The 14,908-nt window shown below is 40.0% G+C and overlaps 1 protein-coding gene across 1 annotated transcript; it reads left to right on the plus strand.

The window, feature by feature from the left end:
• Positions 1-569: 569 nt before the first annotated feature.
• LOC121700590 (paired box protein Pax-6-like) lies at positions 570-14,072 on the plus strand. The gene is made up of 8 exons (XM_042083666.1): positions 570-901; positions 2,576-2,702; positions 3,525-3,767; positions 5,502-5,584; positions 5,749-5,905; positions 6,076-6,146; positions 6,900-7,020; positions 12,484-14,072. Exons 2-8 carry the CDS (start codon positions 2,597-2,599, stop codon positions 12,579-12,581), a joined length of 879 nt encoding a protein of 292 aa, XP_041939600.1. The 5' UTR covers positions 570-901; positions 2,576-2,596; the 3' UTR covers positions 12,582-14,072.
• Positions 14,073-14,908: the final 836 nt, after the last annotated feature.

Below are 14,908 nucleotides of genomic sequence, written 5' to 3' on the forward strand. Positions count from 1 at the left end.
TCTTAGCATTTTTTTTATTATTTGTCATTGATATTTTATTATTTATTATTTTACCAGGTGAGTCCCATTGAGATATTGCATCTCTTTTTCAAGGGAGCCCTGGGTTTTCAAAAGTGAAAAGAACATTAAGTATAGATCACTCACATGTCCATAATTAATGGTTAAAATTGAGGTATGAAGCTGGGAAATATTTCCAATTATTCAAGATTGTATGACAAGTGGTTATGGAGTAATTTGTTAAATATAGGTGTAAAACAATTTAATCCATGGCTTGAAAAAAATCTTCCAGCTAAGAAGGCCTGATGAATATTCTAAGCAACTTCACATTGAATACCAGTAAGTTATGTACAATCTCCATCCTTTCTCTATATCCTCCACTATTCCATTATCTCTTCATTTTTATCGTGGCCTCTCTCCCTCCGCCTCTCCCTGGCATTAAGTTCAAACTTGACACTGATGTTGACTCACTGTGTCACTCCTCTCTTCCTCTCTCTCTCTCTCTCTCTCTCTCTGTCCCTCGTCCCCTCTTTCTCTTTCTCTTTCTCTCTCTCTCTCTCTGTCCCCGTCGCTCTCTCCTCTCTCTCTTTTTCCCTCTCTCACTCTATTTCTCTCTCTTCTCCCTCTCTCTCTCTCTCTCCCTCTCTTCATCGCTTCGAGGACAAAAGTGCCCGCAGACGCATTTCTCTCCGGAGCCCTCCCTCTCTCCTCTCTTTTTCTCTCTCTCTTTCTCTCTCTCTCTTTCTCTCTCCTCTCCCTCTCTTCTCCTCAGTGTGCATGTATATGCTCTATTGTCAACAAAGCTGCGTAAGGAGGAAAGGAACGAATGGCTGAATAGGAGAGAAAGGAAAGGAGAACATCAGATGTTTCCCACTTTGCACAACTATGCGTAATCAAGCTGCTGGTGAGTTCTTTTGTACTTCTTTTATGGTTTAAGGTGTGTAGGTTTTATTTCTCACGTCAATGTTTGGTAGAAACTGGTGGAATACTTTATGGATGACAGTTAGTATCACTCATAAAGATATGTGAACTATGTTTTGCAAAAAGATGTTAAAACTCCAACAAATCCATTCAGTTCAGATCATTATAAGCACATACGGATTTGATACTTCACGGCTAACACTACACATGCTTCTGTTGACATTCCCTGTACTCCTGCAGGAACACGTTATTATCAGGATTGGAATCTAGGCCTATGAGAACAACTGTAGTTATGTTACAAAGTGACATTACATATGATAGCTTCTCTGGATCCCTTTCTTTCCTCTCTCTCTCCTTCTCTCTATCCCTCTCTCGGTCTTTCTTTCTCTTTCTGTCTTGGTCTCCCGTATACCACAAGAAGTGATACTCCATAGCTCCCAGTAGTCCAAGTCAGTGTACAAATGTACAACATGCGAGTGACTACTCTGTACATGTAACCCACTCCGCCTCCATCTGTCACGGTGAGCCTAATCCACTCCAATGCCAGCCATGTGTGAATCCATGCTCTTGTCTCTTCCTTTTACTTCGAAACCTACTGCGCTCTCTCTCTTTCTATCTCTCTCTCTCTCTCTCTCTCTCTCTCACACACACACACACTCATTTATTTACATCAATTAAGTCATCAGTTAAGTCATCACTGCCTTGGTCATTGGTCACAGAGGCATAGATGTTGATGCTTCAGGAGTCAAAAATGTTGTAATATTTTATAAATGTTCAATTTGTTCATTTTAATGAATAACATCTTCTAGACACATTCAGTGTTGGAATTGTTTTTATATGCAAAAATCAAATGTATTGTCTGTTATGTAAGGTTTTAGATTAAATTCCATGTGTAGTGTTAGTGGTTGAGTGAAAATGTTTCTACCTTGCGATGTAAGGATGGTTTAAGTTGTGTGTCACTATGACCTGTTTTACATGCTGCTATATAGAGTCCTGGTACAAAAACATTAATGGAAAACTGAACTGACGGTTTACTGGAAAAAGGAGGTACATTAGGCATCTTTGTGTCTGAGAGATTTAACAAGGAACTCTTTGGTAAGGTGGATTGTGTATTTGGCCTTGGCACCTTGTACTTAGGCTTTAGAGAGGTGTATTGTATGTGGAGTCCCTGTTATCTAAAGTGTTTGGTGTTTTCAACACTCTCAAATGGTATTTCTCCTGATCTGTAACTGTTGTAGATATATAGACAGATAGATGGATAGACTTTATAATTCAGACATACACCAAACCGTGCACATTTGAACAAGATGTCCTTGCATTGGCGCACTGTATGTAAGGAAAACTGCAACATGTATCAATATTGTATGCAAATATATAGGATGATTTGTACCGTAAGTGAAATAATTAAGGTCCTCTCAGGTGTGAGAGACATCGTAGAAGGCACCGTGAATCTTCAGCTGAAGTGTCAGCATATGATGATTTGAGAAGACTTCGAAACTTATTGCAAACTTAATAGTTTACCGTTATTCTGTCTATAGCACTGTTTCATTTTAATCAATAATCATATGATAGTATCAATGGACTATGAGTGCAAATCATGATACTAAACTTAACAGATAACAGTCATGTTCATGTTTTATATTTTGCTCTGTGACAGGTTGAGGGAGGGTAGTGAATAATGTATGAAAAGCTGACCATGCTGAACCTACAAAATGGATCAAACTGGAACGGGCCAAACGACTGGTACCACCAGCAGGCCAACATGCCACCACAGCACACCACAGGTGAGCAAGAACGGTTCATTTCATAGGACCAGAAATACATACCTGGAATGGTTTGTAATATTATTGGGAAATGTAAACAAAACAAATCAACAAATCAAAATTACCTGCATATTCACAAGAAAGCTTTCAGTCATAGCTATATTAGGAAGGGTGTAGTATTGGATTTAAAGTGTAGATCTATATACATGTAACAGAAAATGTTACTTGTGCCTGTATTTCTCAAAGCATATTGCAATATCACATTGTGTAGTTGTCATGCTCTGATATGGCTTTGGCAGCTGCATGTGTCAGCTAGATGTCTGGCAAGATCAATTCCCTCCACTGGTTTCACATTTATGTGGATCAGGATTTCAGAGGTGTTTGAAAGAGATGATTATATGATTATTTCTTTTTGACAGAATCTGTTCAGTACTATCTGCAACAGCAACAGCAGTTTAGCTCAGAAGTTAGTTCTGTTTTAATTCAAAAATCACATTGAGACATTGTAGCTTTCCTCTTGTTAAAATATGAATTTGATAGTTCTGCACAGATAGCACATTCTATTCTTACCCTGGCATTTAATTGTCTAACATACAGTCTATTTATTGCAGTTTTATTTATAAATTCCACATGCATTTGTCTTCATGCTCATTTAAAAAAAATTAACACTGATATTTCACTTTGGTTGTATATTTTTTTTATTATGGTGTTAACAAAGCAAGACTGACATTTTAGCCGGTTATGTTTCCATCATTGCTGTTAACTGATCCAATTAATGTGATCGGATGTTGATACATTTTTGTTCTTAAACATATGACCTCCCTCTCTCTTCATATGACCCAGTTTCAGATGGGTGCATGGCAGACCCAGAAGGGGTCATGCAAGGAGGAGGAGTAGGAGGAGGAGGCTTAGGTACCATGGGAGGCAGAGGGGGTGGAGGTGGAGGAGGAAGAGGAGGAGGAGGAGGGGGAGTGCAAGCTGAGAAGGATGAAGGTGAGGAGTCACAGCTGAGGCTGCAGCTGAAGAGGAAGCTGCAGAGGAACCGCACCAGCTTCACCCAGGAGCAGATCGAGGCCCTGGAGAAAGGTCAGGAGCTCACCACCATTGCGGCTGCTGCTGCTGTGTCCTGTGTCGCCTGTAGGGGGCAGTCTTGTAGAATACAAAGCCAGTGACCTTAAAGGGCAGACAGGGTGTAGTAGTGTAGTCTTTTTAAGGCTAAATTCTCACAGCAATTGTGAAACCATTTTCATAATCATGAAACAACGACATAAACAACTTGAAACATGCTCACTCAACTGCTCACTCATGGAAGAGATAGAGTAAATGATTGTGATTATTTACTAGCATGATTTAAGGTTGTAAATGTTGTTGCTATTTTGTTGCGAGAAAAATTATCAGTTTGTCTTACACATTTGGCCTTGGGACTCCCTTGTGCCAACATGATGGTAATTGAAAGCAGGCTTTAATTGGGAAATCTCTCTTTGGTCCGTGAGAATCTCCAGTGACTGTAAATTCTTCTCAGGTGTTTCATCCAAAATTTTAGCTCATGAGTAGAGTATAGGGTGAGAGGTATAAGGGTAGAGGGAGGCATATCTTTCTATCTTGTGAGATCAGAAATTAATATGTTAATAAGAATTTGACCAGTGGGAGCAGTTTAAGAGTTCAAGAGGTATGAGCATTTGGTAAAACGGCATTTTCCAGGATGGTAGATCACCCCTGTTCAGATTATCAGGGGGTTTTTTTTCAGTGCATAAACAAAATGTACCTGTTTATTATGTTAATATAGTTGGCATTTTAAGATTTTCCATGATTAGCTGTATATAATCCTATTATTGCCATCATTCCAAAAAGTTAGTTTTGGCCCCAGCTGTGGCACAACTGGCTGGGCCACCTGCACCGTACGCCGGCGACCCGGGTTCGATTCCCGCCCCGTGGTCCTTTCCGGATCCCACCCCGACTCTCTCTCCCATTCACTTCCTGTCACTCTCCACTGTCCTATAATTAAAGGCATAAAAAGCCCCCCAAAAAAAACTTCTAGAAAAAAAAAAGTTAGTTTTGCTTGCAAGCTTCTGGAATACCAATGTATACTGTTACATCAAATGAAACCATTTTGCTTCCATGTTTATCATAACCTTATAGAGTATAATTGTTTTGGAGCACAAAGCATCTGTACAGGACTGACCTAATAAACTCAATAAAATTCTGCTGAATGTGAGAAGGTCATCACATATACAGTATGAAGTCAAGGTTTATTAACATTGAATTATGATTTATTGATTAATAGCAAATTATTTTTGAAATCAGTTTGTGTTTTTAAGGAAAATACCTTAACATTTTCTGATTGCAACCTCTTAAAGGCCGTTCACATAAAGAATGATAACTATAATGATAACTATAAAAAAATATCCTCCGTCCTCCATGAACTACGTTAACGTTAACGACATGAAGAATAATATCGTCGGGGATCACTTTTAGAGCAATTTTAAAAACGATAAAAAGCTAACAGCCAATCAGAACTCATCACATTTTAGCCACAAGTCAGATTTTGTACCGCTTTGCACATCTAGTTAATCAAACAACCAATTCTTTAATAAAGAAAATAATAAATAAATAAATGCCACATTAATTGAATATCAAAATAATTGTTAGTTACAGCCCTAATTGTTAAAAAGTAATTTTGGACAAAAACATCTGCTAAGAAGCACAAACATCTAACATAGGACTGTATCTGTTCTCATTTGGCAATTAGATGCATTATAAAAGAGTGTTCTGTCCCATAAGTTTTTTTTCTTGGCCTTAATCCAAACCTTGTCTCCACAGAATTTGAAAGAACCCATTATCCAGATGTGTTTGCGAGGGAGAGATTGGCCACCAAGATCGACCTACCAGAGGCACGGATCCAGGTATTACTTAGAACCACTCAACCCTTTCACCATTAACCTGACCTGACCTCCATCTATGGATATCAAATTACCACATACACACAAGTGAATGCTCTTACGTCACTACTCTTTGTAGTAACGAATGTAGCAACGGATTTGTGGTCATGTCTGTTGTTGATTGACAGGTGTGGTTCTCCAACCGAAGAGCTAAGTGGAGGAGAGAGGAGAAACTGCGCAACCAGAGACGGAGCGGGGTGGGGACTTCCTGTACTCAGACCCCACTGAGTACTTCCTTTAACGCAGTGTACCAGCAGCAGCAGCAGCAGCATGGCAGCAGTGCAGGTCAGGCGCAGGAAACACCCAAACACAAGAGCCTATTCATGCAAATGCTGGGAACAATTTACTATCTGTGACCAGATCAGATTACCAGATTCTTTTGACATGACACTGTTAATGTGTGTGTGTGTGTGTGTGTGTGTGTGTGTGTGTGTGTGTGTGTGTGTGTGTTGCAGGCTCCATGCTCAGTCAGAGTGACTCATCCCTTTCTGGCTATAGCTCACTCTCAGTGTACTCCACTGTTCAGGTGAGGTTATGTTCATCATCATCATCATCACCATCAAAATCACCATCATCATCATCATCATCAACACATCTTTGTCTTCCTCATCTCTATGCGGTGTTACCTTCAAATCATTTAACCTTTTTTCACACATGTCATAACTAGCAATATCAGCATAACACTAACTCATCTGTTAGGTACAGTTGTGCAATAAATATTGGAGATACTTTTTTTATTACACTATCTAAGATAAGCATTATCACTTGATTTGAAATACTGTAATTGCTCTCTCATCTACCAGTAGCTCATGGCTGCCTAGTGCCATCTTGTGGTCACTTTGATATAACTAAAGTTACCCATGCAGTCGTAGTGACGCACAAAAAAAAGCTTTTAAAGAAAAAGGAAAATAATGGTATTCTTATAAATATGTCTCTTATATATTTGATATTTGAATTGTGAGATTTAAGACTGAATTGTAGAGTAGAAACGTACCTTCTTAGTTATTTTTCCTGTGCAGTCAATTCTACACCTCCTCTTAGATGACCTTTGCTATATATAGTTGTCATTGCATTTTCTCTGGGCTTTATAGCATTCACATAATCAAATGTCTTTCTATCTTATTTTTCTCCATGCTTCCTATCTTCCTCCTCTCTTTTCCATCCCTACTTTCCTCTCCTCCACTCCTGAGGCCGTTCATACCTGTCTTTATTTCTCTTCCTCCTCCTCCTCCTCCTCCTCTTCCGGCTCTCCCATTCTCCCTTGTTTCGTGTCCCGCAGTCCATCCCTCCTCAGTCCACCCCCTCTTATGCATGCATGCCCTCCGCTCCACGCACGTTTGACTCGTCCTCCTATCCCTCCCCCCACCTCCCCCCTCCCCCGCCAGCAAACAGCAGCACAGGTGAGTCCTGCTCAACACCACTTCACTTCACAAGTTCACACTGATTTCTAGTAGGGTGCACACTCAGATAGGAACTCAGATAGGATATTGTACATACTGTATATGGCTCTGGGGGAAACACTTCCCCAAAAGCTAGTCGAATAGTTACGTTTTCTTGCCCTCTATCCATTGTCTGTCCAGACGTCAGCCTCAGCAGTCTCCGAACCACTCTCTCAACCTGACTCCTCCAGCTAAGGGCCCAATCATCATTAATGAAGATAATAAATAGAAATAACCCGAAGGCAGAGATTAATTTTTCGCCATGCGCTCCAGTTCAATAGAACATTGCGCCTATGGGCGTGGTCAGTTGCATGATCCAAAAATCGCTATCTTAAATCGACTAACAATCATTACGCCACTGACCAAGACAAACCTGGTCTAAAGCTAAACGCGCATACAAGCACAGCTATTTTGAAGGCACACTGTCACCAAATGTATCAGTCCTTAGCAACAAGTCCCAAGCAATGATTCATCCACAGGATGAATATCCATAGGATTTTTATTCAGTCATTCGAATATGTTTTCGATTGTAACCACTTAGTAACAACTAAGTGTAAAACTTTTTTTTTCTTTGCCTATGAGACCACGGCGAAGTTAGTTTCAGTTTGGATGAGTTCAAATAATAGGCGAGTCCAGATGCATGTAGGGCAGGCTAAATTCTGCTAGTCACACACATGGTTTAGTAAAGGTTTAGTGGAATCCTGGTGTTGCATACACGGCCTTGCATGCAAGCAGATTCCCTCAGATGTGCTTACTGTCAAAATACCAATGCGCTGTTTGATGTTGCACACCTTGCTCTTAAATGGAATGCCTGAGAAACTCAGAAATAAGGACATTCACCTTCCAAAAGCAAACAAGCATACAGACAAACAAACAAATAAAAAAAAACAGGCAAAAAAGGCATCTTGTTTCTGTGAATGTTTTGGTGATTGTGTAGTGGGTTTGTGTGTTGCAGTGGTGTTTTGCATTTCACATGGAAATTGGTCTGTTTTTTTGTGTGTGTGTGTGTGTAGCCTGCGCTCAACAATTAACATTACAACATGTAGCGTTCCTACACGGAGCTAGCTACACACTATGCAACGTAGCTACACACCATGAAACAGACAGGTTTTTGGTGTAAAATAGGTTTATTACCTGATTTATATAATCTGAAAACACCCCTGAAAAATAACCAATATTAATTACAAAAAAAGTGACACATAGACTCGACAAAATACAAAGAAATGCAGAGTCACACATTGGACTATAATAAGCCGAACAATAACCACTCACATGTGCAATCAAGAGGGCCCCCACCTTCTCCCTCCACAGGGATTTAAAGTGATCAGGTGACCTCCCTAATTGAAAAACCAGGCCTACTCTTTCTTAGCCTGGCTCCGCCCTCTTAAGTACTTCCACTCAATTTTCATTTCCCTTCAGTACGTCGTCTGGGTCTGCAGTATATTTGCGGGTTTTCTCCTGCAAAAATCTGCAGGTCCAAATGTGAACAGAGGGGGTGGCTGAGAACGATGACATTGAGGTCATGCGCTAGTTTGAGCCAGACATACATCACGACCAAACATTAGTGATTGGTTATGGCAGATCCAGAGTGGCTCTGGGCAGATCCAATAGTTTTAAACTTCAACAGAGTACTCACCTTCAAGAAAGTTAACGCTTGGCAATGGAAAGTGCAACATATAGCCATACTATGAGGAAACATGCCATAATTACCTATAAATGTAGGACAGTGTGAGTCAGTCTTTCATCATGGCCTAAAAATGGAGGTGTAACAAAGAAGAAGTAGACCTACTACATATTTTTATCTGATCATACATGGTCTAAAAACACTTACACGCTTAACTACACGCTTCATGTATTTTATGCTAAAAACATATGGCTAATAATGGCTCATCACACACGCAAATTCCAAAACACCGGAATTACCATTTAAAGGCAGATGCAGAAACAGATAATGGATTAAAACTTTGAATCTAGTCAGGGGGCCAATTCTGAAAAGGGCTTCCGTTAAGACTTTTGTGGACATATTTGGGTACAAGCTGACAACATATTTTTTAGTCTACAGTATATACATAAACATGCTATTAAATGAAAGTTAACACTCATGAGCTGTCTGCAGAAGTGTCAGAATCAAACAGTATTTTACAGTGTAAGAGAAAAACATGTAAAAATCAATCTCCACCTATAAAGAAAACCAGTTTTTAAAGATAAAGTTGAATATCAGCTTGCAGCCAAAAACCTCTATCAATCAGTATCCCTATCTATCGGCATAAGTCTTGCCAAGTTTAAAGCTTGTAGTGTGCACAAGTTATAGTACTTTAATGTCCAGTTGGAAATCTAGAATTCTAGATAGTGGCCTTTGGTGTTATTTGACTTTATTAATGTACCAGGCAGTAAAACAAATTATATTTAATGGACATATCACTATAGCTATAAATTCCACCAAAATTCAACTGTTTCACTTCTTTAGAGTTAGTAACTAGGCTATGTCATATGGCAAAGGTAGGATTTTCCCATCCAAGCTGTCATACTTTAACATTTTAACATTTAAAGAGCTATAAGTAGACCAATATCATAACTATTTAAACTATTACCATTTAAGCATTTTAATATTTAAGCATTTAAACGATGTTACAGCTACAGCATTAGACTAACGTTTAAACTAAAGTGCCGAGATGACTATAGTTACTAGGAATTACCACTTCATCAGTATATACTGCAAGATAGGAGTGCCTACATATGTCAAATCTGGAGAGCCTACATATTAAGTATTTAGGAGGACAGTTGGTAGAAGAGGAGGTAGAGAGGGGAGTGGAGAGGGAGGAAGGAAGTGGGGGAAGAGTGTGGTAAGTGTGTAGCCCCTATTAGGTGCAGTGACGTTGCAAGTGGGGGTGCGGACCGCACCGGACACTTGTCATTTTCCGTGTCAGACCCATGGCCACACTGTGTTCTATTCCCAGAGCATGCTTTCTCTATGATCTGCAGTGTTAGTAGCCTATTATGGAACCGTGGACTGAAAGAAACAGAAATGTAACATTTTCCAGATTAGGAAATATTCTGGAAGTATTATAGTATATATAATATATAATAATATAGGAAAAACTGAACCACTGGAGATAATGTGGGTAGAAGCAACAAACAATTTTAGCCTATTTAAAACAACGAACCAAGCGGATTCTTGCCGTCCAAGAAAACAGCATAGAGACTGGCTTTAATCCAAAACATGGAATGACACTAATTAAACTGGTATATGCAACACAAACCTTTGCAAAAATACTTTTTATTCTATATATATTGATGTAGGCTTCATTGGCAACATTCACAGGCTAACATTTATTTAACTCTTGTTGGAGTGAACGCAGAACATGGGCTGTTGTGCAAACAAATGGATTAGGGAGATGATCTGTATCTCCGTTCATCAAAACCTATGGTTTAGCGAACCCATTTCACAAAACATAATTTCTAGCAGTGAAGTGATTCACGTCACGTGAGTCAGACAGAAGACGGGCGCCGCTTTCTCTGTTGGTATTTCTGTCCCTCTGTAAACTGTGTTAAAATGGTGTTTTAGCATTCATAATTTCATTTTTTGCGGGGGGGGGCGGACCCCATTGACATGATCCGCACCCCCTCTCAGAAAATACTTTCAACATTCCTGATTGTGTGAGATAGTCATAAGCGCTATAGAAGAGGTATTCTTGGAAGAGTTGTGTCTTCAAGAGTTTTTTTGAAGATAGAGAGGGACGTCGCTGCTTTGATGGAACACGGTAGATCATTCCACCATCGGGGGACCACAGAGGGAAAAAGTCTGAATGGCCATTGGTGTAGGGGCAGTGGTGCCAGACGGTGTTCCTTGGAGGAGCGCAGTGGTCGAGGGGTAACATAAGCCTTTTAGTCTGGCTTTCACCAGACCAAGCTCAATCTTTTAAGCTTTTTGAGCTGCAGGGCGAAAAAGAAATCGCCGGCAGATCAGGCTGGGTTCACCCATAAGTCTTTATGAGAGCACTCAAGTAAGAGGATGCAGACCCAGCAATCACTTTCTATGCCACCATTAGTGACTTGAATTTGATGCGGGTGACTAAGGGAAGCCAGTGGAGCTCAATGAATAGTGGAGAGTGTTCCTGCCTGAAATGCCCATGCTTGAGAGTAAAATAGTAGAATGTGGTCGTTGACTGTGTCAAAAGCAGCTGATAGGTCAAGCAAAATGAGAACTGAGCACTGAGTTGCGGCTAAATGTTACAAGTTTTAGACACCTCACTCTCAGTGAGAGGGGTGAATGAAGGAAATGTTGCACCCTTAGCCTCGAGAGGTAGGTTGTGAGTGCTTGGTTCATAGAACTGACTACTAACGGCTGCTGCCATGTCAGTGAAGAAAGAAGTGAATATGTCAGCGTAGAGTAGAGTAGAGATTTGAAGGTGGAAAAGAGTTTTTGGGTGTCAGTGGTACTGTGGATCTTATCATTGTAAAAAGCCTTCTTTGCAGCAGTGACGCTGGATAAGATGGAGATCAGAAACGACCGGTAGCTTGAAAGATCAGTAGGTGTATTTGTTTTTGCCATTTCCTCTCAGCAGCTCTGAAGCCAGTGCGCAGAGTTCGGAGGGTATCGTTCAACCATGTGTGTGACTGGGTTAGGACAAGCAGATCTGGTGGATAGAGGGCACAGGCTATCCAGACAGGAGCTTAGTGTAGAGCAGAGAGACTGTGGCATCATTAACCTCAAGAGAGGAGAATGCGCTAGGTAGTGGAAGAGCAGAGAGGTGAAATGGACAGGGGAGAGGTTGTGGAGGTTGCATCGAAAAGAGAGCATGGGTGGATTATGATATAAAACGTAGGCTATTCAGTATAAATTATTTCATAATCATCTACCATTGTTTGCATTATGGGAATATACAGTAAAACGCTATAACAAGATGCTTTGATTATACACTGCCGGGCCAAAAAAAAGGTCACACACTCTAATATTTTGTTGGACCGCCTTTTACTTTGATTATGGAATGCATTCGCTGTGGCATCATTTCTACAAGCTTCTGCAATGTCACAACATTTATTTCCGTCCAGTGTTGCATTAATCGCCAACATCTTGTATTAATGATGGGAGATTCAGACCATTCTTCTCCAGCACATCCCAAAGATTCTATAAAGGGTTAAGGTCTGTGGTGGCCAATCCATGTGTGAAAATGATGTGCTGGTTCATCAAGGAGGAAAAAATCCATTGATGGAATAACCTGGTCATTCAGTATATTCAGGTAGTCAGCTGATTCTTTGGGCACATAACGCTGATGAACCTAGACCTGACCTACTGCAGCAACCCAAATGGGCTCTTACCTATTTGCTTAGTTAAATCCAGGTGGTGACCTTTTTTGGCCAGGCACACACACACACACATAAATGATTACTAATTAGTTTACCAAGATTTTTTTTCTCTCACAGGTCTGATTTCCCCAGGTGTGTCAGTGCCTGTGCAGGTGCCGGGGAATGAGCAGAACATGAACCAGAACCTCAGTCAGTACTGGGCCCGTCTGCAATGATGCCCTGAGACAGCAAACGCCAAGACTTTTTCTCAAGAAAACAAGAAATGTGTGGGGATAGGAAGAGGAACTTAAAGGGAATTTGCTGTGCGAGATGAAGTGTTCAGGTTTGGTATGTGGAGGTCCTCTGAATCTCCTCTTCCAGACTTCCTGACATTTAAAGTTTACAAGATGTGCAGAAATTTAAATCCCCTGGAAAAGACACTATGAAAAGCTAATTTTCACTCTGAAAAGCTTGTTTTTTTTCACTCTCTCTATGTTTGAGAGTTCAGCTACAGTATACTGTGAATTCATTGATATCCTTTAAGAAGCTAACTCATAATGAAATATTTTGATAGCTTTAGAACATTAATGGAATTGTATAAATATGTAATATACAATCTAGATGTTTCATATGAGAAAGCAGGAATGTAGCCTCTGTACTGTAACAAACTGCATAATTTCAAATGGGACATGACCAAGACACAGCCAATCAACACTTACTCTCTTTGCCCAACGGGAATCCAAAAGCATAGCCTACACCCAGCAAGTGACAATCAAAGGTAGAAAAGGGATAAACAATGACAATCAAAAGTGCTCTAATTTACACATAACCCTATACAATATGCATGGGGGTTGTACCACAACAATGTGCGTCATCGTTTCTTTTTTTAGTGATGGTTTGATAACAGTGACATATAGGTGCAATCTGTGGTGTCAACAAGTTATCCAGTTACAGTATGTAAACAGAGCACACCAACTCCACATAAGAGGTTGTGGACACAATGGATAAAGAAATGTATTTTAGATTGCATTGTGGAAACCTTGGAAAAATGCTTTTTGAATACTGTTTTGCAGGTTGATACTTAATTGGCCAATATTTTAAGGCCCAAAACAATGAGACATATTTTGGTCATATTAAACACCAAAGATAAATATGCTATCTTTGGCTTGCTTTGCTCTGCTCTGTTTTGTAAAAAACAACATCACTATTGACACAGACCTATCTAGAATGCTAACTGTAATTTGCCAATTTATTTGGTAACGTTGACTTAAAAGTCTGGATATTGTTGTGTAGCTCTCTGCCCCAGAGGACAAATCTTCCAAGTTAATAGCCTTAATGTTTAAGGCAGTGGCTTCCATCAGCAGAAGTACATCAAAATACTGTCAATATAGATAAATCTTTGCACTGATGGACTATGAAAGGGACAGAGAAAACCAGCGCATTGAGAGAATTAGAGTAAACAATAAGGATGTTACAGATACAGATTGCACCTACAAACAAGAACAAGGTTAATTTTGCTGCCATATTGCGTATCGGAAAATCAAGATTTGGTGACAAAAAAATACTTTTTGGTGTTGTTCTTGTTTCAATTCACTTTATTTTTGTCTAAGTGTCTTTCTAAATCAGATAAATATGTTAGTGTTTGTTTTGTGAGACAAATACATTAGTATTTCAACAGTGAACCTATTTTGTGGATGGACCTAACCCTTTAATAAAGATGAAACTGTGTGATAATAATTTTCTCATCAATTCCGTTGCACCATCCGACCAAAGCCTACAGCTGAAAATAACTGAAATGATCTCACCAGCAGGATATTGACAATACGTTCTGTGGCAACAACTTGGCTGAAACAACTTACTGAGAATTAAGCAATATAGCACGAGTGAGAGTGACCGTACACCAACAAGGATTCCCGGGACACTGAAAGACCGGGGTACACGAAACTTGGTGGGCATGTAACCCCACATGGATAGCATGGAACCATCGCTTTTTGTTTTGATCCGCTGGACTGGACCCCCCGAAAGGAGGGTAGGGCAGACACAGTTTTCTGTGAATATCTTGAGAACCGTAGGGCCTAGGATGACCAATTTTTTGCGTATGTTTGCCTCCAGGGGTCATGTAAACCCATTCCATATGCACACATGTGCATAAACAGATACACACGCACACACATACATTCACAGTAATCCTACGTATGACACATACTCACACAGTAGACATATATATACGCATGCATGCACATGCACACACACAGGCACATAAACAGGCAAACACACACATGCACGCACACACACCCACCCACACACACATAAACATAAACATGTACACGCACACATGCACACAATTCAAGAATTTCTCAGAATTATGAACAGGCAAGATGGGGGTGGGGTGGTATAAAATGTATATTACATGTGAAATCTATGAACTAATCATGTTTTGGTACTTGTTGTCTAGCAGATACCAGTGAGAATTGAGTGTGCATAATGCAATTCAATGAGACAGTTAGAATCATATATGCCTTTCAGCGTGACTTATTTTTGTGGAAAACATGTGCTGGACTGG

This window comes from Alosa sapidissima, chromosome 24 (genome assembly GCF_018492685.1).
Source record: "Alosa sapidissima isolate fAloSap1 chromosome 24, fAloSap1.pri, whole genome shotgun sequence".
In the NCBI taxonomy this organism is placed as follows: Eukaryota; Metazoa; Chordata; class Actinopteri; order Clupeiformes; family Clupeidae; genus Alosa; species Alosa sapidissima.

Excerpts from the sequence above, each read along its gene's own strand:
- LOC121700590 (XM_042083666.1), top strand. The coding sequence starts at position 2,597 with ATGTATGAAAAGCTGACCATGCTGAACCTACAAAATGGATCAAACTGG. Across the intron at positions 5,906-6,075 it reads GCAGCATGGCAGCAGTGCAG|GCTCCATGCTCAGTCAGAGT; the intron begins GTCAGGCGCAGG and ends TGTGTGTTGCAG. Across the intron at positions 7,021-12,483 it reads GCCAGCAAACAGCAGCACAG|GTCTGATTTCCCCAGGTGTG; the intron begins GTGAGTCCTGCT and ends TTTCTCTCACAG.